The sequence below is a fragment of the Thermobia domestica genome, chromosome 8, assembly GCF_964235325.1.
Source record: "Thermobia domestica chromosome 8, izTheDome1.hap1.1, whole genome shotgun sequence".
Taxonomy (NCBI): domain Eukaryota; kingdom Metazoa; phylum Arthropoda; class Insecta; order Zygentoma; family Lepismatidae; genus Thermobia; species Thermobia domestica.
The window spans coordinates 96,980,809-97,006,953 of NC_137461.1; the positions used below are offsets into that span (position 1 = coordinate 96,980,809).

Genomic DNA, 26,145 nt, shown 5'->3' on the forward strand with positions numbered 1-26,145 from the left:
GCGCCAAAGACGCATACGCTAACCGCTTAGCCATGGAGGAGCTCAAATGTGAAAAATACGAAATCTCGATTTAGGGGCCATTCAAAAAATTTTGTGGCCCCCTAATCCAAAAATGCATCATAAGATCCCATATATTTCAATCAAAAAAATTTCTTGTACGCCTTATATCTGGAGAACTACATATAGTGTAGCTAAACTGAAACTATCACTTAAATCAGTATGATGTGCTTATTAAAAAAATTTTTAAAAAAACGAAAACTCGATTTAGAGTCCGTTCAAAAATTTTGTGGCCCCTGATCCAAAAACTAATTGTTGGCCAAGATCACCATCTTTTGATTCATTTTTGGGCCGCGGTGGCTCAGTGGTAGAGCGTTCACCTCTGGTGCTTGGGGTCCCAGGTTCGATTCCAGCCCCCACCAAGTGAACTTTGTGGTGGACAAACACCGTGTGCGTGGGTTTTCTCGGGGTTCTCCCGTTTCCTCCCACTTTCTTCATTCCACCATTTCAATCATTACTCATCATCACCGTCTCCTTTAGCCTAACCGGCATAACCGCGGGACGTAAAACTCACAGATTTCATTTGATTCATTTTTTTTATCATTCCTGAAATTCTTGTTTTGGCGATATAAAAAGCTTTTATACGTTATTATTATTTTTTTAATAGATAAAACTATGCCTTTGAAATTGGTTTTATCTAGACCCTTAGATAACAGGGTACCAACCATATGTATGAGGTGTTATGTTTACCATGCTTCTGGCATGCTCTACTCATTTCAACGTATGTCTAGCTGGACGTCGTTTGTACGAAATATTTTAATTCTACGTATCACTCTACAAGAACGTATTATTTGCCACGATTATCTGAAATTCAGTTCATAGTCACTGATAAGGCCAAGTAAAAGGTGTATCTGAATTGTGTACGATTTTTGCTGATTACTGTACATTTTAAAGATATGTTTATTACGTAATTTATTTACTTATTAATTCTGAACACAACAGCATACTGATTGTACCGTTGCATTCTGTAATACATCAACTACTGTACATAATATTATCATAACATGTTAGGATTATAATAACTAATAATTACAAAAATATAAAAATAATAATATCACAACAATTCATATAATAAACAAGGGTGAACTTACATATGTCTTTATCAATGTTTGTCTGAGGCCAACAATTAAATAATGATGCACAACAACCGAGTTACGTAATAAGCAACTATCAGTTTAGTTTTTTTTTTTTTTTTTTTTCTAAATCATGGCTTGTCTTGTAATGATACGAGTTTTTTTTCGCTTGCAATTTTTTGTTTCTTTTCTATTTTATGTGGACTTTTACCTAGACCTTGATTGATTGATTGGTGATCCAATGGGGTGTCAGTAAAAAAGGCTGTTTTTCCTCGTCACGAAAATGCCAATGGCCGACACACACGCTGCTCATGAAAGGACCTCAAATATAATCATCAATTTCGTTACTTCTTAAAAAGTAAGAAGTGAATAAAAGATTGATAAAATATGATTACGGTTTGCCAACTCTCAAAAATATTCCGCTCAGAATCCTCAAAATATATGAAGAATAGTCGTATTTTAAACTTTGAATTATATTCTTCACGGAAATGTACTTACTGAACAAGTGGCAGAAAAAGTTGGTTTGATATGTGCCATTGCATTGAATTGCATGGGAATATCGAATCATTCTTCCCAGTTTACTGGAAAGTTGAAAAATGTGACATATCATTGTGTTCACTTGAGCCACTCATTTGTGTCTGTTGTAAAAGATTCTTAGTTTAATTCTAGGCCATATGGTACTGTTAGAACATCGTGAACGTGTATTTTGGATAGTTTACGTTTTTTTTTTTTTTTTTCATACTTTTGCTTAACTCTACCTTCTTCTTTCTTCCCGTTTTTCTCCACTTATGTGGAATCCACATTTTTTAAATAAATCTTCTCCATAAAGTCACTTTCAAGAATTCTTCCCCTTTTCGATCTTTCTCCCATATCCATCCATTTCTCCCACATCATAACCATATCCATCCATTTCCTTCTTAGTCGTTCTTTACCTCTCTTCCCATCCACTTCCATTATCATTACTCTTCTGTCCGCAAAGTCGTTTGTTCTTCTAATTAGACGGTAACACTACTGTATTCTTCTCTCTTGGATCTTCTTAGATATCTCTGCAACCATGATTGTTTCCAGGGGTAAAAGTGGATCTGAAAAGGTAGGGTGAAGGTAGGTAGCGGCATGACGTCACGCTATCCCCCTGCCTATCTTTGCCCATTGTAATTTTTTATGAACTGGGGGACACGGTATGTATTTTTTTGAATATGAGGAGACGACGTCCCCCCGCGTTCCCCCTCACTTTTTCCCCTGATTGTTTCTCTTATTCTCTCATTCGTCACTCTGTCTCCTCTTCTTATTCCACACATCCAGCGCAGCATTCTCATTTCGGTAACACTCGTTTAGTTCTTCCAATTCAGGTTAAATACCTGTAGGTAACATGTGTTAGTGAACCCAGTGTTTAATGCGGTAAGTTGAAATGTGGCCACATGATGGATGATACAGAACTAATAGACTTGTGATGTTTTGGTGTTTTTGTCTTTTTTTTTTTTTTTAGATTTATATTACGTAATTTTTAAACATTCTCATTTTTTTCAACATAGACAAGATATCTTATTTAAGATATTGAAAAAACACGTATACACGCTTATCGTTTCGCTGTTTGATATATAATGGTGTAGTATTGTGCAACATGAAATATGAACGTATGAAATTTGAACAATTAATTAGGGTTAACTACCAGTTGGGCTAGATAGTGATTTGGGCTACGCTAATGAAAGAAAGGGAAAAAAGAAAAAAAAGCGAATGCCCTGGCTAAAATTATATCCTGAGGATAATAACCATGTCATACAAGTTTTTTTTTTTTTTTAATATGTCTTTAAAACAAGGGTCAACATGTGCCAAATATTGCAAATTTCGCAATCCTGACGTAATTTCTAACTTCCTGTGCCAGTCTTCGAGTAACAGTGTTTGATAACAATAACCAGTAAGTGTAGTAAAGAGATTGTAATATTTGTCCTGAGGCAAAACCCAATATTATGTAGTAATATTGCAAAAAATATATACCTACCTCTATTCGGTACACTCAGCCAAACAACCTACTTTCCATTTAATATCTTTTGTATCTCGCAAGAAGAAGGCAATTTCAATCACAAAGAATAGCCTATCACTGCTATCAGAACTATATAATGTAACTGGCTTACTTACCAAAGATTTTAATATAATACGTCCCCATTATTCGATATTTGCAATATGATTGTTTTATTTCCAAACGCTTTAATTTTATGAATTCTACAATTCTGAATGTCAAGGTCAATCGTACGCTGGTATTTCAATAGTTAAGAGAATATTTCTCTGTATTTAATATTTTACAGCGGAACCCCGATAATTCGAAGCTGAAGGGAATAAATAAAAATTCGAAGTTGAGATTTTCGAGCAATCAAAGTTCGAGTTATCAAGGTGGCCACAACAAAAGTTCGAGATACCGAGATTCCTCATGAAAAGTGACTATATAACCTCTACAACTCAGTTTTATTCATTCTACCTCTATAACTCATAGTTGTGAAAAGTTCTTTAAATTAAATAAGAAGACCTATAAAAAATAAAATACTAGACATGAGCAAGAAACAATTAGAGTACACATTAACAATAATGACAGCAGTGGCGGATCTAGGCCGGGGCCGGGGGGCCTTAGATCCCCAGTTTTTTGGGTGACAAAGATAATTTAAGCTAAGCTATTATTTATATTTTTTTGAAAGTTCATAGTAAACTCATGATATACCTATCATAGTCTGGGTTCTGGCCGCCCCCCCCCCCAGTTTTTATCTTCTAGATCCGCCACTGAATGACAAGACTAGCGACAATGACAATTACGTAAAATCATTTAGCTATAGCTTTATATTATGGAGGTCACATAAAGAGAAAATTCGACTTTCAGAGGTAAACTTCGACTCGTCGAGGTTCGCAGATAGGAAAGTTTGAGTTACTGAGGTTTTTAAAATATGATTATGAAACCCTTAAAATTCGAGTTATGGAGGTTGTTATTTTTAAACATTAGGCTTACAGAGCTTATTTTAACATTAAATGTTATGGAGAGTTCAAGGGAATGTGAAAAAATTCGAGCTATCAAGAAATTCAAGTTATCGAGGTCCAACTGATAAAAAGAACGTGCATGTCCGTCATCAGATTTTCACATAAAGAGAGTCACCTAGAGGCACTACACCTTGTACATAGATAGATCTTCACCAGATCTAATAGTGTACGAAGCCGTTTTTCTTCGATTTTCGATTCACGGTGTGATTCGGGCAGTGAAAATTTACGCATAAATTACACACAGTGAACCATATAGTTTTGTGAGGTAGGTAACCCAATCGTTATGCTTGTGGTCCAGGTTGCATATCTTCCAGATCTTCGAATTCTTTTGTGTCAATCTTATTCTTCCCGTGTGAAGAGCGGGATGTCAGCTGGCTCCCAAATTGATAGTGACAATGTCAAATGCATTGTTCGTAATTATATACCATATTTTACACATTTCTTTACTTTCAAAGATTTAACGAAAACCGGATATTTCAGCTAGTACTTAATAAAATTGTATGTATTTTATAAAATCAATAGGTTTTTTTCTTTGCATTTGTATTTGTACACTGAATATCACCATAAGGTTTGTGAGAAAAGTAGATACTGTTAGTTTTTGCAGTACTATAGGAACATTTTCGCCTGACTTTATCAGAAACTCAGGTAATATGTCTGCCAGGACACATCAAATGTTGATTTGATTTGATTTGATTTTCAGTTTAGCGTTCAATAGTGAAGCTATATGAAACGTGTTCTTACAGCTTAACGTGGAATCAGAACCACATGAGCTCCCGCCAGGAATCGAATCCGGATCTCCCACGTGAAAGGCGCGTACGCTAACCGCTTAGCCACGAGGGAGCTCGACACATCAAATGCATTCTCGAAGCAATGCTTTGTTCGAGAAAATTCTTCCTTCTCCCACTCCTACAGCAAAAAGTTACATATTATGAGGTGACGTTCTATACAACTTGCAAATTGTCCTGATTGTCTGAGTGTTGAGGATGAGGACCGACCGCTTCTATGCGAGTATCTCCCACAGATTATGTACTTATGCGTATTAAATGGCAGTCCTTATTGATAGCTTTGGCATCGACTGAAAGACGAAGCCCGTAAAGACTGCTCCAGATTTTCTCTAGTACCTGCTGTGCAACATAATGGTAATAAGATCTGTGCACGGTTATGCATTGTCAGGCGTTTCGTTATTCTAAGTACTATTGCCCACGAGATGAGACGTGTCCTTATATCTCGTCTCGTTTTCTTAAATTTTGTAAAATCTCGTCTTATCTCGATTCTTGGAAAGCTTTTCTCATCTCGTTTTTTTTTTAATTCATGTATACAATTTATGAACTTTTTATTAATCTAAAGTTATCACAATCCTGCAACATCACGAGACACACACAAACAGTGTGTTATAACAACATATAAACAGTGTGTTATAATAGATTGCATTGTGCAATGATTTACATATCTTTAAAAGTGAATAAATGCTTTTCATTATGTTCGTATAATCATTTTATCAATTTATATTTTTTTATGCTATGCATCTTGTAACACTAATATAGTGTTTGAGATCTGAATCTTACTTGAACTACTGTTACTAACGAAACCTATAAATTTCGCTTCTCATTTCGTCCCGATTCTCGTCTCGTCTCGAATCTAAAATTTTACTTCTAGTCTCATGGGTGTCACTAATCATGAGCTATTGCCATCGCTCTGAAATGAAAACAGAAAATTAGGAGTAAAATTCTACCGTTGTAGCCATCATCATACTTTTATTTCAGTCAATTAGTGTTTTTTTTTTTAAAAAAAAAAACATTATCATCATAGGTATTCTGCCCTTATATCCTCACTCCACCAATTCTTATATAATTATTCCCTTTTATTAATCATCGACTCCTTCTTCCTAAAAAGCATAAACGTAGCATAAATTAGATATTTTATTTCATTTCTGTATTTAAAAAAAGGAAACTGAACAATAATGAACTTACTTCACTTTTTTAATGAACTCTTTCTCACACTCTGAGAATTTGTATCGATCTCGACAAGGACACGAAACTCAGACACCGAGAACATAATTGAAGACCTCTATGCTCTTCAGAGGGACGCGAACTGCCATTATTTTTTAGGATCAAAAGATTCAATATATTTTAATCAAAAATTTTCTTGTACGCCTTATAATTCGAGAACTACATACAGTGTAGCCAAGCCCAACTATCACTTAACTCAGTATGATGTGCTTATTCCGTAGAAAATACAAAAACCTCGATTTAGGAGCGATTCAAAAATTGTGTGACCCTGATTGGAGATCCAATATATTTTATTCAATTAAAAATTTTCTTGTACGCCTTATATATGGAGAACTACATACAGTGTAGCCAAACCCAAACCATCACTTAACTCAGTATGATGTGCTTATTCCGTAAAAAATACGAAAACTCGATTTAAGGACCGTTGAAAAATTTTGCGGCCCCTAATCCGAAAACTAATTATTGGCCAAGATCGCAATCTTTTGATACATTTTTGGATCATTCCTAAAATTCTTGCCCAGGATGAATTTTTTCCTTGCTAAAATTCTTGTTATTTGACTTTCATCAGACTAATACTTCATATAGCTTGATTATAGCTCAGTCACTGAGCACTTTTCCGATGTAGAAAGGATCAATCTCGATTTTTTGATACTATAGACTATTTTTAATTGTAGTTAACAACCAATATTATTTATACATAGTCTCCAGGCGACTTAGTGCTCAAGTAATCAGAAAACAATGCTTTAGAAAAAATATCCTTCCGTGGACATTTTCTCGGAGTGTGTTCTTCCACTTCTTGGTGAAAAGGCATTTTACGTATGTGCTCGTAAGTGCGGAAGGAATTTATATCATTCTTTGGTTTGTTATTATATGAAGCAATAGTTTCGTCTTTGTCTTGTTGTTTGATATACAACCATGGGTTGCGAAAACTCTCTTTGAAGGACAGTTCTCGTAATACATATGCATTTTCAAACGCGTTTCCTTATCAGTGCGTTTAGTGTGAATCAGCACGGAAAGTGCGAAGCTGGTAAGTAGGTTTATAGTGACATAATTATTAGCTTGTAGTTATATAGTACGAAGGTAACGTAATGAGAAACATATACCAAACCATATCTCTATTGCAGTTATATTATTTTCAGTTTTGTTATCAGCCTATTTCAAGATTTCGAAATAAAATTTTAAGCATCATGATTAGAGCTATCGAATTTTGACATTTTTTTTTTTTTTTTTAAATCTGAGAGTGTATATAAACGTTGTTCTGGGATAGAAAATATTTCAAGAAATAATATATGATTTAATGTTCTTATATTAGTTCGTAATGGTTTCATCTGAGAATCTTCGTTTGACTGTATCATCAAAAATTGGCACACCAAAATAAGTGCGAGAACCAAGATACATTAAATATTATACTCATTAACAAAATGAGAGTGGTTCTAGTAACTAAACCATGTCTGTGCCAAATACACGCAGTTAGATTCGTTAGCTAAACATGTGGTTACGCAAATACTAATGCTTAAATCCAAATATAACAATGAAATCTTTTAGTTTAACGTCCCACGTTTATGCCCTTTAGGCTAACGGAGACGGATGATTAAGGCAATAAATGGTGATGGAAGACAAGTGTGTTGATTTCTCTGTAACTTTGAAGGGGCCCATTCAGATGTGTGTTTGGTTCCAGACAAGAAGGGGGGTTGCAAGAAGGCATATAACGAAGATTTTTAAGAGAAATTGAATTCAAATTATGCCAAATATTGTATATTCGTAAAAAAAAATACATATAACAATAAAAATACATATTCATAAAAAATACATGGGCCCACATGAGCATTGGGGGCCTGGTCCTCCAGGATGGAATAATTAGTAGAATGAGAATGTGGGAGGAAATTGGAGTGCACCGGGAAAACCACGGACACGATGTTGTCCACTACAAACATACTTGGCTGGGAATCGAACGAGGGACCCCAAGCACCTGAGATAAGCGCTCAACCACTGAACCACCGTGCCCCCTAAATCCAAATATGGTTTCGGGCCTTAACCTATTTTGAAGTTAATTAAATAGAAACAGTACAGGTTCTAAACAGCAATTAAATTGTCATAATAGTTTTATATCAGCAAATTCCCCGAGAAGTTAATACTTGATAACATTACATTACATTGCATTAGTAGAATTTAGCGTCCTTTTCAATACCCAGGTTATATAAGACCTGGACCTACAGTTTTAGCGTGAGATCCAAACTATATGTGCTCCCGCCGGGAACTGAACCCGGTTCTCCCGCGCCAAAGATGTGTTCGCTAACCATAGAGCTTCGAGTGAGTTTCAACATCTGAAAGCGAAAGTATATCGCCGTCTATTAACGCCAGGCAGTCAAGTAATAGTGAAAGTAGCGACATCTATCAGTAATTCTTTATTATTACGATTAGCATGACGCATGTAGGTGTTTGCCGTTTATTATCAAGATTTTCCTTATACGTTCATTTTGTTCCACCCTGAGGAAATATATGTGCACATAACCTATATAAATCTTAAACTTTTTTTTAAACATTTTGCACAAAAAATTGATATTAGAAGAGGTATTGAAACAAAGAAAAAAAGCTGCTGAATCCTAGACATTCGATTTGATTTGCAGTTTTGAATCTCTTTCAAAAGTGGAGCCACATGAGACGTGGAAAGCTACAGCTAACGTTGGAATCGGAACCACATGAGTTTCTGCCGGGAATCGACCCCAGGTTCTCCTATGCTAAAGACGCGTATGCTAACCGCTTAGCCACGAGAAAATTCCCTAGACTTTCGAATTTAAAGTGGTCCTTATTTCTCGATTTGCAAGTTTCTTTGTGTGTGTGTGTGTGTGTCTTACTCTCTAAAATGGTCCCATATCAGAAAAAGTAGCCTATGAGAAAAATGAGCTTAATTAAATAATACTGTATTAAATGGTGTTCAAGCGGCCTTCTTTTTTTTAACACTAATGGAAACGTTACCGACGACTGGAGCACATCAGTTGTATTTTAGCGTTGTTTCCCGACGGACATATTAGTATTCCGCATCCTCAGCGTTATACTAACCTGCCATCCTCAACAGCATTACGGGTAGTCTAAAGAGCAAAAATGATATCGATAATAATCTCCATTGAATGCATGGGGAGCCAGTTATTTCGATTGTCTCAACCTTCGGACCAATTGGATGCGTCAGGTCATTCAGCGAACTCGGTTCCTAACTTTTGACCCTATTTATAAAGGCTAAAATTGACCGCGATCCTTTTTCAGATTTTGTGTCCCTCAGACGGACACGCGGACAGACAAAATAAATATATAAAGGAGTTTTTTTTTTCTTTTGTAAACCAACTTCTGTTGATTGCAGTTGAAATCAGTGAAAAGTAAGAAATGGATTCGCCCAGTTTTTTTTTTTTTTATCTTTCGTTCTTTCTATTGCATGTAGCACCACGGCGGAGTATGAACCTACAGTACTTTAAAAGAGCAGTCTTACTGTAAATAGGTGGCAATGTTAAGGATTTTCTCTATGAACTACCTAAGCCGATTTTGATCTTGGTGTAAATTCTAAAGAAGTATTCTCAGTAATAAAATAAAGTTAAATCCACCTTAATTAAAATATACATCCCCAGTTTACTTGATGTTGAAATGATCATACAGATATACTAATAAATAAAATATGTAAAACTTGAGATCAGCGGTGGCTCAGTGGTACAGCGCTCATCTCTCGGCCACAGGGTTTCAGGTTCAATCCCAGCTCTGGCGGAAAAAACACCATGAGCATAGGTTTTCTTGGAGTTTTCCCACTCTTGTCATTCCACCATTTTATTATTCATCCTATCATCACCGTCTCTTTTAGCCTCGGTGCACAGTCATTAGACGTTAAACTCGCGGTGAAAAAAATCTGAAGCCTATACAACCAGTTATACATTGTTGTTAGGTGGGCTGCATAACTTCTAGGGCGAAGTTTTATTAAGAATTCATAGATGATTAATCCTAGTTTCACATATAATAGGCTAGTGATGCTGTACACAATATACTCGAGAAAAGGATATTTCTTGCAGTTGTAAGAAAGGGAAAGAACACACCCCTCTATTCTTGATCGATATCAATTCTAAGCAATAGACTTAATTGAAAAGTCTGAGACAAAGCAAATGCCACATTTCATAAAAGTCAGGACATTTTAGCAAAGTAATGTTAAACTATTTTTTTTAATATATATGCAGGTGAAACCCCCCCTCTTAAACTACTTTTGATCCAAGAAAACACACCATGTTTTATGAAAGTCATAGTATTTTTAGGAAATTTATAGAGAAATCTTTTCTTCCGATTGAGGAAGATGATACCCTAACCAGATCTGTAGCTAGGGGTGGCAGAGGGGTGAGTCCTCCTGCGGTCTCCTTCAGCCTCCTGAAATTTCCAAGTGTTTGTCCTTAAGTATGTATAAATGTAAGGTGAACTCACGTTAACTCCTCACCCCCAAAAACTGGTCTTAGCCCCCCTTCAATGTTCTGCCTACTGACCTGTATCCCACCGATTTGAACATATAGGAAGAAGAACATCGGAGTTCCCGATGGAACCTCACCCTAAACTCCAAATCAAAATAAATATACGCCATATTTCGAATATCAAAGTCAACAGCTTTTACAAATGTTATCGAGGAAATTGTTTTGTTACTTCGTTACCTATACCTTTCAAGTTGGCATTTAACTTCCCTCCTTTTTCACTCTTTATTCTTTGAATACAGTGTAATGATAATTATAATTTTGGTTGGTACGCTTCTATTGGCACCGGAGAAACTTTACAATAGATTTTCATTTTTAAAAATGATAATCTGAGGTTTGTTCAGTACATTTCCTGCTAAAATAAATATCTGTTATCCTTTGAATTTTTCTTAATATATCACAAGGACAATAGATTTATCGTATGCAATCTACAAGTCATATCAATGATTTTCAACAAACTTAGCATAGAAGTAGACTTGTTAAGTATATATCTGAAACTCCGGAAATTGAACCCTTGCTTTCCCTAAATGATGCAACTTCTTTGGTTCCCGAGCTCTTGTTAATCAAATTAGAGGCTTTAGATTTAGTTTGACTTATTGAATTTGAGTTTTAGTGTCCCGTTCAGCAGCGATGCTATATGAGAGATGGAGCTACAATTCAAAGTGGGATCCAATCTACACGAATCCACACCGGGAATTGAATATGTGTCTTGTTCCTCATCAAAGACGCATATACTAACTTGATAGTCAGAAGGGAACTCGGGGTTTGGAGTCGGAGTGGCTATATAACCTATCAGGATCCTGCCGCCTACAGTCGAACAATTTGTCCATGTCGACCAGATGCCGCGGTCGGATTGCTGGCGCCGGACCCCGGTTCTTTTCCGCGCGATTTTAGACCGCGACGAATAGTTGCCTTGCCGAATAGTCGGCAAACAGCCGAAAATGAGCATTAAATGCGTCGGCGCCGCCGTCGAAAAGAGGCCGGCAAAGAATCGGCAAAGGGCATTTTATTTTACGATTTTCGACCGCTTGCTGCCTTGGCAAAAGGTCGGCAACTTTGAACAAGTAGATCGTCGTGCCACCGCGGAAGGGTGCCGGCTACCTCCGGTGGCAATCCCTCTTTCCGACCGCGACTTCCTGATGGGACATCGTATCGATTTATAGAAGTGAAAATAAAACTAAAATTAAATCTTTCAGTTTAACGTCCCATTGTGTGCCCTCTTCTAGGCTAAGGAGGACGAATGATTAAGACAAGTGATGGAAGAATTGGTGGAATGATAACGTGGGAGAAAACAGGAATACTCCCAAACCCACGGACACAATGTAGTCCACCATATACTTATTTGGCCGGGGACCCCACGTACCGGAGGTCAGAGCTGCGTCACTCAGCCACCGTGCTCCCCGATTACAAAAGTATCCAAATTTGACCAAATTTGAGATGTGACTACTGCGCTAGTGACTGTGTGAAATAATTTAGTGTGCAGAGTATTGGCTTCTGAGTTAATCTATTAGGTATCAAAGTTCAGAATTTAGTAATTTTTTTAAATAATAAATAAATAACCAGTAATTACTATTTAGAACAAGAATTAGGGGGAAATATATGGAACAAATCTGTTAAACATTAAGCGAATGTGTAATTACGAGAATAATACCTGTAATCACTTGCTATAAATCAACCAAGGACGATTTTTTTTTCACCAGTAAGAAAACTAATCTTAGATTATAGCATTATAGGTGTATGTTGTAAATATTTTTAGTTAGGATATTTTATTTAATTTGTAGCGAAACTTTGAAAAAATACTCTGTAAATATATGCACAAATGTTACATTTAAAATCTACAACAGTTGATTAGAGTCATTGTGAGTACTTTCTTTTTGCGTGGTCCTCGGTTCGAGTTGCGATAGAGATACTTGCTCCGAATACAAACCCAAGTAATAGTACAGATTTCCACGTAATCTCTATAAAAATCCTTCAATCATATGTTGATTCGTGATCACGTGGTAACATTTTGTATTTTAAAGTACAGCACTGAAATGAATTTGAAGTGTTTTTTCTGCACCTGCCTTTTTACCCAAAATATCACATGCTATAGTTCATATAGGTAAAACACACACAAACACTTTTCTTCTTTCTTTCTTCTTTTCTCTCTCTACTTTTTTTCGTAGGTTTCTTTTTCTCTAGAAGTTCTATTAGGTGCGAAATATATGTACTTAGTGCGAAGGAAACATTTTTTCTTCTATCTTCAAGCTATTAACCGTAACTCAATGTAACTTTTACAAAATACTGTATAGCAATAGCTTACAACATGTAATTTTAGTGCGGTGCCTGAACTAGGGAATACAACACTGGTGTCGAATTTTAAAGGAAATGTTCTTTTTGAGGAAACTAGAATATTTCTCGAGTTTCTCCCAAATTTATGAACTGTGACACATGTGTCTTTGGTTTATTCTAAGGATGGCACCGAGACTGAGACTAGACGAGTCGAAATTTCGAGACGAGAACAAGATCGAGACGTACATTTGTAAATGGAGACGAGACCGAGACAGCATGACTGGGCTTATTCGAGACGAGATTGAGATCGAGACAGACACTTGTAATTCGAGACGAGGTCAAAATGAGACTAAACCTAGTCTGGAAAATCCGGGTTTTGTCTCAAATATTGGCAAAAAATAATAAAATTATATTTCCTCAAAATTCGTGCACTGTTACATTGTATATAAGATGGTGGAACAATTTCACTTGGGTATGGACATATATAGGGAGAAAAGGGAAAATGTGACTTCTGATCACGTGGCAAATCGAAAGTGTTTTAAGCAGCACATATTTTAATTCATGATTCAATATATTTTATCCTCTTTCCAGTCAATTTAGCTACTTAAAGGGCATGTTGTCAACATATTCCGAAACGTAATTTTCTAAAGCAAACACATGAGATTTCAACCTCCCGGGAATATTTTCCCACACAGTTCAGGAATTACCTATTTAAGAACATGTTTTAAAATTCTTGTCGTCTCACTGCTGCTTTTATAAGTAATCATACCAACTTTTCTTTATCCTTTCATGGCCAATGGGAAGTACACTTCCCACCAAAGGAGTCTAAGTGTGATCTTATTTGCTTGACTGGGAAACGATATCCCCATTAGGGCCATGAATCTTTTATACTAAAGAAATGTTAATTGCACTGGAAAAATGCTTGTGTGTGTGTGTGTGTGTGTGTTTGTTGCGTAACATGGAAAAGTCTATCACTTCTAAAGAAAAAAGAACAACAAAAGGGCCATTAAATTAAACTCAAATTAAATTCTTCAGATAGGGGAATAGGAGCAGAAATTTTAGAAAAGGATAGAGCAAGATTATGGAGGGTGAAAAAGTAGACCTATTAAATTAACATAAAGAATGGTTTGAGCTATTAACCAACACTTTATATTTAAAATATGTTAGAAAATGTATATAAATGTACTATTTCCGAACAAAAGGTTTTATTAAGTCATGAAAAGCAAACATTGTCTTTGCCTCTATTTCTTTATTCCTACGCGAACTTTAGTCTAAGATGAACTCCCGATGTCTTGTGAAATTACGAATTCTGTGTTGCGAAGGTGCTCAGTGCTACACAGGGTTACTACTTTATAGAATTACACTATTATAATTTATATTATTATTAATAAACAATCAAAAATTAGCATGCCGTCAGATGTGGTATTCAGCTATGTGTGTCAACGGTCAAAAAAAGATTGGGAACTACTGTTATAATCTATATTTGAAACTTATTTTCCTGGTTGAAGAATTTCAAAGAGGAAATTTACTCCTGCTAAATTAATTAAATAAATAAATAAATAATAAAACACTTAAATAAGTGTTACTTCGTTAATAAACAGATTTGTCCACATCCATGAAATAAAGAAACGTAATATCCTTAATGTTAATCTCTAAATCAGAACAGATACTCGAAAGTAGAATGTGCAGGTACGCTCTCCATTTGGGTGAGATCCTAAGGGCAGTACGTCTTTTTACTTCCATTTCCTCGGTATTGACAGGAACTGATCTGCATTAAGATAATGTGCGTGATTTTCTGTGGTGACGGATAATAAAGGAGAAATAGTAACATTTGAATCTCGGTCCGAATAAGTAGGTACTATCAATTGTCAACTGCTTTATCTGGTTTATGGGATTAAATAAACTGGTTCAACAGGAAGGGTACAAAAATACTATTGAAGTTGACGATTGATTGAAGCTTACTTTTATAGCCAATTCTAAGACTATAAGAGAAAATACCTTGCTTCAAGTTGGATGTGGATCATTAGTCGGGTTTTATCCAAGACTTGATACACTCACTGGGGACTGAATTCATGAACACACACATATAAAGTGAGAGCGTTAGCTAGTTAGGTATGAAGAAGGTCGTGAACTACAGTAATTCTCCAGTCAAGAATAAAGTGAAAAAATAAAAATAAGTACGAACAATAGGCTACTAGATGATGCTATTTACATATTTTTAATTTTTACACAATTTATTTCGAGACTATTGAGACGAAATGGAGACTTGGCCTTCAAAACTGATACCGTGAACGAGACGGCGATTTTCGACTTGAGACGAAACTGCTATTTGTCAACCGAGACGGGAATACTATGAAGTCTCGTCTCGTCTCGATATCATCTGATATTCTAAGGACAATGACATACGAACCATAAATCTGATGTAACTAGGGCACGAGGAGCAGCTTCCTAAGCTTAAGTCTATAATTTCTTCAAGAATTACGAACCATGAATCTAATATAATTAAGGTACGAGCTAAGTTTATGTCTATAATTTCTTCGAGATCTTATAATTTTAAAATGGTTAAAGAGTAGGTCCCGTCTCATAAATTCACTGCTGAATAGAGACGCTAAAATCATATCAACTAAACAATAAAAACATTAAGCTGAAAACAAAATTAACTTCCTTGAATTTTAAAATCCATTTTACTTTTAATTCAATTGTGGCGTCACTTCTCTTTTACATAACCATGCTTACGAACTCAGATTCACTGGTGGTAGGCTATGTATGAAAAAAAATATATAATCTTGATGTCAATATAACTAATGAAAAATATAATCATCATATGGAATGGACATCTGTAAGTATAGGCAGAAATGCATTCTCAACTCCTTTTGTTCTTTTTTTTTTTTTTTTTTACGTAACATTATTCGTAGGTGCTGATTCACCACATTCTTTGAATGTACTGTATGTAGCTTAGTGTATCCATTACACGAGAAATGAACTTCAACGGTTTGGTTTGCCCTACTTTTCTTTACGAATACAACTTGTTATGAAGTATCCTAAGGCAAAGGCATAGCGAATGGTTATATTGTGTACCTGTCAGTCAGTCACTGAGAATATGTCGAAATGCTATCAATGAATTGGGCTACCCTTGTCTGCAAGTACAAAGACCCCTTGGTGACCTCCATATTTAGGAAGAGACAATTTTATAAAACGTTCCTGATTTCAACACTTTTTACTTTTAAGTTATTAATTCATTTAATGTTAAGCGTCAATGAAAGGAAACAACATCTTAACTTTTCATTTTTCTTTCTTTGAATGTTGTAATATGCGTCAACATCTTATATAAAAGAAAGTAGAATGAATTGGCGTGTTGTTAAAAGATAATTATGTAGCTTATAATTTTAAAAGTCATTCAGTATAATTCGCAATTCATTAGTATTCCTCGAGGCGACAGTTATAAGTAGACATTCATTATTCTTTACACATGCGCGTACATGTTCAATTATGTACACAGTCTATATTTTATAATTTAAACAAGTGTAGCACTTGTACTGTATTATTGTATATACATTGAGTCGTACCTGGTCACCTATTTGTTCTTGTTTTTATTCCTTATCAAGCCGACCTATCTGGAAGTTATGACTTAAAGTTAGGTTGTCATGGATTTAATGTTATGTATAACAGAATTCACAAAACTACAGTTTGTCCCCAGGGCCGGCTCTAGGCAATTTGCCGCCTCGTGCAATGGCATCACCCCCCCCTTTCTCTAGAAAGAACAAATTTTAAAAGCCACGATTTTAAGTATGCTACCTTATCACGAACAACGAAGGGGAGAGAAAGAACACTCGCACTCAGAAAGCCCCAAACACTACAAATACCATCTCATTGTGTCTGTTTTTTTTCTTTAAATAATCTATTATGTTAATAAAACAAAGCGAACATACCTGCAAAGGAAAGATGGTAATCTTTTCTATAGAATACAAAATCGAGCTTCAATCTCAATGTATCAGTTTGCAATTCCAGTTTAACTAGCTCTTTTATCTTTATTTCTTGATTTTCCTTCTATATCTGTTAAAAAGTTTTTAGAAAACTTGTTTCCACCTTCAGTGATAAGGAGCTTCTTTGTGACAACGATAAGACTAGTTTTCATATCAAAATTGTGATAACTGATTAAATGGAACAGGAGTTCGCTACTGTTCGAGAATTGAGTTCTTGTATTTGACAAAAATTAAGCAATTCATGATGGATGTATGGTAGATGCACGTACCCCTTCCGGTTTAACCAGAGGAATCTATTCTTGTGACGCTGAATTCGTATCAAAGAACCATTTCTCACTCTCTTATACTTTCTGCTGTGGTTCTTCCACGGAGAGGTCGATGCACAGTCATTCATTTACGACTTCCTGTGCTGTTGTATAGAAGTTTTAAGTTAGTAAGATTCCATATCATGAGAAAAACAAACAAACCGAATTCGTCTTTCTTTATTGTAAATACACACTCCATTTACAAAATAGCTCATAATCGGTCTCATTTTCCTTACGCCTAAAATTTAACGTTTAACAATAAGTTTGCGAACATTTAACTAAGTCTAGACCCTAACTTTGATATTTACACTCGAGAACCATACATTTTTACACCATGATATATTTCATACCATGCTTACTAACTAAGGTAGACAAGGTATATCACTATAACAAAGTTTGGTCAAGATCAATTAAATTTCATAGATCGTGTACGACCAGGATAGCCAAACTTTTTGATTCAATGATCTCTAGTACCTCCTCTATGCAATTGTCACTGACGTTGCGCTTTAATTTCCGTTAGTTCACTTTCAGGAAGGAAGTTGGAATTATGTTTCTTCTTTTCCTTATTTTTAAGTGGAGTACTTCTTCCCAAATTACCTATCTGTATCACAGCAACATAAGAATCCCACAAACAAACATACTCATTTATTCTTTGACATAACAGAAGAGAAATAGTGTTCTCATTCTTCGCTGAAATGGTGTGTTTTCGTCCTTTTATTCGAAATCGTGTTCCCTCAATTGAAACCCACTTTTAAAACAGGCGATTGGTGTGCAAGATTTATTTTCAGATGTTATAAGTTTTTTTTTTTCTAGCGTTTCGCGACATCTAACCTTGTAATTAATTCTTTTTGTGAAGGGGTATAGGAATCAAATAAAGAACGAGAAATGAAATAGTAAATTTCCAACATAAGAATTTTCGGAGCAACAAAAGAACCAATTAAAACATACATTCTCAGAAGTGAATATCCATAGCACTAAATCCAATCATGTCTACACTTCAAGACAAACACAAAGGATAACGCTGAAAATCTTCCACGGAACTGCTGAAATGAACACTGACATCATTACACTATGACATCATCATAACAAAGCCTATTGCACACATATAAGAAGTTGTTTATATGGCAATAAAGAAAAGAAGCTGTTGTAAAATGTGGCAATACAATGTTTAATCTACAATGAAATAGATAAAATTTGACATACTCCATTTTGTGACATTTTCTCATTACTGAATTTATAGAAGAAAATGTAATTACTAAATATTAGATCGATCTCACTATAGGCTGACAACATAACACAATACCGGTCGTTCCTTACTACCAATGTTATCTTCGATATAAATTTCGATTGCAAAAAACTCTTTATTTGTGTCTCTACAATTCAGTATGATCGTTCTAGCAATATTTTACTGTAGCCCTATTATATTCTATCGTATATATAAAAGCATGTTGTCTACCTCACATCCTTTCCTCTAGTTTGAATAAGTTATTTTTGATTGGTATATGGAGTAATATTTATTAACAGAATTGTATTCAATATTTTTACTAAATTTTGATCATTATATCTTTCAGGTTTAAATCAGTTGTGCTAAATATAGCCAAGGCAGAGCCATGACTTTGATAGAGACAAGGCCTGTACAGCTAGAACCATGGAAAGATTCTATGGTGCAACATGAAGATGAATCCGATGTGAACATTATAGCACAGATCAGGGATTGGCTTGCCAAACAACCACACTTACCAACAGCTTTAGGTAAGTAGGCTTAATCTATAGACTGGATATATATAACGTATACATTAATTTAAATGCAGGATTAAAAATGTAAAATAGTAACTGATTAGAATTAAAATTTTTGTCAGAAAAAGGGTAACCATTAGAATAAAAATGAAATTCAAAATTAATAACATTAGGATAAAGTCAAAATTTAGATATTTAAATACTTAGTTTTCAATCCATTGATTTATAAGGGAATGATATTTTACTTCTGGAATGACGATAGTAAATAAAACAAAATCATTTGTACTCACCGCAATAATTGTAAAAATTAAGGAACAGTTTTGAGGAACACTGTCCTCATCGTAAACTTCAAAACCTCCAATAATGGTTAAAATTAAACGGTGAAAAAAACATGTAGAAAGGTGAAGGGATAAAAGTAATTCGAAGTAACTGGACAACTTCACGTCATAAAGTACTACATGAGTGTTAAAATACTATATAATATCTTAATACTCTTATAGTGTTTTGTGATGTTAAGTTGTACAGTTACTTCGAATTACCTTTTTATCCTTTCACCTTTCTACAGTCTTTTTTTTTAATTGTTTAATTTTTAACATACGTATTTCTGACTAAAGCTGGTGATGAGGACCGTGTTCCTCTAAACCATTCTTTAGTTTTTTATAATTATTGTGGTGAGTACGACACATTTTCTTTTGCTAACTATTCTGACTATTGTTTAATTAGTAATTCAAGCAAGAATAAGGAAGAATCATATTGATGAAATCTTTTGGTGAGTCCCGTAGCTGTGATCAGAGTAGCTAATGCGCCAGTTAGAGGTCAGGGTCTTTGGTCTACTAGATGTTATGGATAGTTTTGTGATACTGACATAAGCAATTTCTCTTGAATATAGTGTAACTAAAACTGCAAATACATATGATTGAATGATAGCTACGGTGGATTCTAATATTAGTGGAGTGATTTGACCAACTATTAGGAGTGAAAATATTGATAAGAATGGGGAAGTACCTGTATTACCTAGAAGGGTTAGTAGTAGATGTCCTACAAATATATTTGCTATTAATTGTACTGCTAGTGTTCTTGGGCGAATAATATTACTGTGTATTTCAATACATACTATAAATGATATGAGAGGTATACGAGTTCCAGAGGGAAAAGGTGAGCAAATATGTGCTGAGTGTGAGTAATTCATCTATAAATTGTGAAGTTGAGTGAAAGGGGAAGGACTAGAGTTAGGGTGAATGTAAGGTAGTAAATACATATGAGGATAGTCCTTTAAAATTATTGAATAAGATAGAGCAGAATAAAGAAATAAATAAAAAGGTGCTTCCTTGGTGACTTGTTGGATCTAAAATAGTTTTGAATTCTTTATAAAGAGTAAAATTAATTTTGTTTCACAAAATATTAGGTCGACCAGGTAGAAATCAAAAGGGTATAGGAGTGATGAGTAGACTAATTACTGTTCGTAGTCAATTGTAGGATCAATCTATAATTGAGGTAGAGGGAACAAAATTTGAGAAAAGGATCGTTATCATTTTCAATTTACTACTATTTTTTGATATCTGTAGAATCTAAGGTTGGTTGAGGTTAAAACATATAATAGACTCAATCTGTACTTTTGTGGAATCTTAACGGTTTCATTGTACCGTTTTTTTCAAGTATATTTGTGTGTGTCTTACTTTCCAAAAAAAAAATATTTTTAATTAATATAAACGTCATATTACTTTAACTTATAAATATCATATAACTTAAATATCTCAAAGTAAACTATATTTAAATAAGTCTCAAAATGCAACTATAAAAGAAACCAAGTCCGCGTTCACTTCAAATTAGAAAAAAAAAAGAATATTTTTCGTTATGAATTAATGGACTGATAAACCAAAATTTCGCTGATTCTCAACAAGCGTAAGAAATGATCATTTACAGAATTGTACCATAGGAATTGTCTTTACTTATGCAAGTTAATATAAAATTTAACAAATTAAAATTAAACATATGGAAAAATATTATCCTAATTGACTGTAGTAAAACAGTTAATGTTCATACACAACTATTAAAAAGTTAAAAAGTAACTTAAAATTATCTAACGAAAGGCAAAATTAAAATTAGAATACCCTCTCCGCTGGTCTAATGGCTAGCGTGTGTGTCTTTGATGCATGTTGTCCCTAGCTTGATGGAAGAGTACAAAAATTTAATTTCACTATCATTCAGTTCTGTTAATCATCCGTCTCTTATAGCTTAAAGGGCATAACAGTGGGTCGGAAAAAATGGGCATAACGGCGGAAAAAACTAATTTCATTTTTGTTCAAAATTAACATATAAAATACAGAAACAAGTACTGACTTACGAAACACTTTTACATTTTTTCCTCTTATGTATTCTCCATTCCTAGTTCAAATGGGAAATATTTTGTAAGTTTTTTCCTCCTCGATTCAGTGATTTTATAAACTATACAAATTATATAAGTATAGTATGAAATAATCATAACTGTAATCATCATTGACACATACGCTAATTTAAATCGTGACGGTGTCTATTACATCTTATTGCATAACGATAATAGATAATTCTCATTCATCTACATCGCCTGTATGTGCTTACACAAGTGAATGACACTTGTTTTCTTCTTTCTTCAAAACGCGGTATTGATCCATAACGTAGGAATCTGATGCAGATAAAGAATTGGATAGCAAAATAACAATATCTCTATGATCATAATTTATCATTATAATGAACTATGTATCAGACAAGAACAGTACAGTGTTGTCTTTCCCATATAATAGAACGGTTGTTATTGTTGTTTATATGTTACATATGTTGTCTCTTATATAAAGTTTAATGAGAAATGTCTTCTCGAAAGTTCGACATTATTCTTTTAGGTGTTTATCAAGTTCTTATCATACCTTGCGAACTATACGGCACAATTACTGAAGAGTGATCGGAAAATTGACAACTAAGAAAAAGTGCGCGCTTAACATTCTACTGTATCTGGAAAGCACTTGAATGGATTCATTTATCCCATGACTGCATTTCGAGAGGAGATCCTTCGTGACTAAGCGGTTAGCGTACGCGCCTTTGGTGTGAGAGACCCGGGTTTGATTCCCGGCGGGAGCTCATGGTTCGGATTCCATGGAACTCGGCGGCGGATTCCATATTAATCAATAAGTCCCGTCTCATATAGCCTCGCTGCTGAAAGGGACGTTAAACTGAAAATCAACTCAACTGCATTTCGAGATGCAACAGCCAAAATTTCTTCTCCAAAACCAGATTACTAGGAAAAGAGCACAACACAGTACCTCCTTTTCCATCATGCTATATTTTCCCAGTTGTGTCAAGTTCCAGTGGCGGGTTCATGAATAGTACATCTAGCTGTTTTATAGCATTGTGCTAGGAATATTTTGTTTGCTGTACTGTCTTGTTTTTCATTGAAATAGAAACAAAAAGTGTTCGGTTTATCTGCAGCGTTAATTCATGTAATAAATAGGATAAAGTCACTGTCATATTATGTTAGTGTCTAAGGAGATATAAATTTATTGCAAACTCACAAATTTTAGTATGTGAATTCAATAAATGTATTTAGTATCTTATTATAAATATTTTAATACCAGAACAAAGAAAATAAAATTCTAAATCTACAAATTGTTTATTCAATAAATTCTTAGACTGCATTTTCTATTTTGGCATTCGACGACCTTAAAATTTCTTTAGAGAGGTTTAAATGTCTTTTAAAATATCCTAGTAATACCATTAATAATTTCTTTTTCGCGGTAGGCCCACGATCAACTTCGAATGCGAACTCTTGTAGTTTTGATCCCATGTTAAATTTTAGATCCATGCTTAGTAGGTCTCGGGCTAAAGTGGGACATTTATCTTTAAACACTGTAAAAAGAGATTATGAGGGAGTACATATTGAGAGGATTTTAGAATGTGTACTTTAAGTATACTAAGAGCAGAACGTACCAAATACAGAATATAGTCAATGTCTATGTGTGTGGAACACTACAATTTTGTCGGTGGCTTTCTAAATTCTGATTCACTGACTTGATAATTTCTTTTTGTGTATTATTCTATCTAAGAAACCCACTTAAAAAGATCAACTGAATGATGAGTAAATAAACATCAGAATCTACTGGCAATAGAAGTATAAACTCATAGAAATATTTCAGTATGAAAATTAACCACATTAACATTGCATATGAAAATGCGAATAATTTGTGATTTATACATTTTCTGTCAGGACTTAATATCTTTTGCACGTTGACGATAATCAAGCGTCATCTGTTTTGTATTTGCTCAATTTTGTAACCCTACATAGATTTGTATAGATAAATATTCCAAAACCAGAACAACATAGACATCTTATCATGAGCCGACGAATTAAATTTCAATCGAGGAAATCACATTTTTTTTTTTTTTTTTTTTTTAACCGGATACATTTGTAAAACATCTAAGTGGTTTGATTCTAGAGTTGCCAACTCGAACTGAAGACGAGCTTGAAGATCAGCAGTATTCATGTAGTTGTGAACAAATTTGAAATTGAAAATGTCTGCATGTTATTACCATTGCTACTTCTAACACTTAGAAGCACTATTACTAACGCTACCATAACTATTATCCATATGTATATTGAGTCAAATTAAATGAAAATAACACACACACAAAAAAAAAGTTAGTGTATGTAGATATCTACCTTATAATTTATTTTGGAGCTCCTCGCTACGTCAAGAAGGATCCAATTTTTCAGAATCATTTAGTGAAATGCTTGACAGGTTATTCTCAAGATCATCTGAATACAAATTTCGGTCGTCATAAGTTTTGTTGACATTCTGTTCCTTTCATCTGTCCATAAATCTTTCATTATACAAAGCTCTCGTTCGATATGTGCATTACTGACTGGCATAGCGAAAATTGCTGTATTATTATAAACAGGTTTGTTGCAGATACATCTGCTTCCTTGCAAAACGCACTCCATAATTTATAGCAACTTTATTTTCCTTCTTATCAAGTATTGACATTATATAGTTCAAAACGAAATTCATTGTACAGTTAGTTTCCATCGAAACTAATTTTAATTTTTAAATCGATAAATAAAAACAATATTGATGCTCTGCGAGAATACAGGTGCAACAATGAGAAGAACTAAACCTAGCCCTTTGTTTCAATGGAAACACAATCCTTATAAAGAAATAAGTACAACACATATTATAAGGTACAAGTGGCATAAATGATTAATTATAGGTAATTTAATATTTAAACCTGTATATTTAGGTCTTTGGCCCTTGAAGCCGTAGAATGTATTTCGAACCCCGGCCCACTGGGTGACGACCGGTGATCTGGCAAATCTAATTGAAACTTTCAAGATGATTGTATGAATTGAATTCATTTTTACAATTAAACAGCTCTTTCTTGGGGAATTTACATGCTGTTTATTTTGATTTATTATTGTTCCCTATGACTGTTTCGTTATCATCTTCCTCAGGGGAATATTGACACATTGAGCTCTTATTATAAAGTATATCTTTTAAAGAGCAATGATGCTCGCTCGTAGCTTTCTAACTGAACACTATGATAATTAAATATTAAATGATATCAATATGCGTTGTATGTACATTCAAAATTCTGTTTCTGGCAAGTCTTTACTTTAGACAAGGCAATGACAATAACCGATTTCATCTGAAACAGTTCTCAAGAACGAAAAACAGAACACAACGTGCTCTGCGAGGCACTAACCCGCCTTCACTCGCTCACGCTTGCTCGGCAATAATATGTGTATCAGGAACAGCAACGACATTGGTGAGAAAATATCTATGTGAATAAGGAACAGCATGGAATCACTGACAACCTGTGAATAATATTAACAGTAACAGAATCACTGCCTTACTCGAAGTAAAGAGTTACCCTGTTTCTTATTGTGTTCAGTATTTTTTTTTGACTCCACTATTATTAACATTTTTGATTTATTCAGTTCTCTTTTCGTATTATCCTTCTTTCTATATCATCTTCAACACTGAAAACTAAAGTTTATTAAAACTATATACATTTTCTCTATTAGAATCATTATTATTAATTTTGATTTTTATTGCTTTCCTTATTGTTCTTCTTTGGACTTTACTTTAGACCCTAATACTTTTGTATCTTCAACCAGGACTTTATGTCCTTTCACAATTGAATTTTTCTCAATAGCTGATATCTCTATACAATCATATTTAGACACCATGATGTATTATTTTATTCTTTCTTCAATAGTTCTCTCAGTTTGCCCTATATAACGCATTCTACTCTGTATACGAAATGAGAGGCCGCGGTGACTCAGTGGTAGAGCGGTCACCTCTGGTACATGAGTCCTTGGTTCGATCCCAGCTCGCGCAAAGTGAACTTTGCTGTGGACAAACACTTGTGTGCGCGGGATTTTCTCGGAGTTCTCCCGTTTCCTCCCACTTTCTTCATTTCACCTATTTCTTATCATCACGTCTCCTTTAACCTAGCTGGCATAATCGTGGGACGTAAAAATTAACACTCTGTATAGGAAATGATACTCAAATGAAAAAAGAGTTCAAGGCTATGAAATTTATTTTTACTTATTTCGACTCATGTTACGTGTAAAGATTAAAGCTATAAGAAACATACCTTATACAAAAAAGTCATGGCTAATAATAATGCAAATAGTGTCAACAATAACAAAAAAAAGAAGAAGAAAGTCTAATGAGTAGTATTAGACTTCATGTCGATCTAAAATCATGAGAAAGTCCTTTATTCTTCAAAGTAGCAATTAAACATAAAATGGAAACAAGTAGGTATCTTGTGGTATATAAATCTTTCAAACTTTGCTACAGGGTTTTCAAAGTTACGTTTACAATTTCATTCGTGAGTATTTTATTGAAAATAGCTAGAAACGTTAAGACTTTTAAAAATTTTATATTTCAGAGGATAAATTCCTTATCAATTTCTACAAAGGATGTAAGCGTAGCATGGAAAGAACTAAAAGAAAATTGGACAACTATTTCACAATGAGAACAGCGGCTCCTGAGTTCTTCAGCAACAGGGACCCAACTAGTGCAGAAATGAAGAGGATATATAACATTGGGTAAGTAGTTTCAGTTGCCTTGTAAAATTGCTATAGGATTGTTGTTCCTAGCACTAAAGTGTTCATATTTATAGAGTTACCCACTGCATAACGGTCTAGGGTTACAAGATAAGCTGTA

At 34.4% G+C, this 26,145-nt stretch overlaps 1 protein-coding gene across 3 annotated transcripts in view; it reads left to right on the top strand.

The window, feature by feature from the left end:
* The window catches only part of LOC145693097 (alpha-tocopherol transfer protein-like), a 69,385-nt gene that overhangs the window by 26,086 nt on the left and 17,154 nt on the right, over positions 1 to 26,145 (top strand). Inside the window, exons 1-3 of one of the 3 annotated variants that reach the window (XM_081768792.1) lie at positions 1,354 to 1,488; positions 18,781 to 18,961; positions 25,868 to 26,027. In XM_081768792.1, coding sequence (XP_081624918.1) covers positions 18,820 to 18,961; positions 25,868 to 26,027 — 302 coding nt within the window. In that variant the 5' untranslated portion in view covers positions 1,354 to 1,488; positions 18,781 to 18,819. Of the gene's footprint in view, positions 1 to 1,353; positions 1,489 to 7,042; positions 7,188 to 18,780; positions 18,962 to 25,867; positions 26,028 to 26,145 lie in introns of those variants that run through there. The other 2 variants (XM_081768791.1, XM_081768790.1) reach the window with 2 other exon arrangements.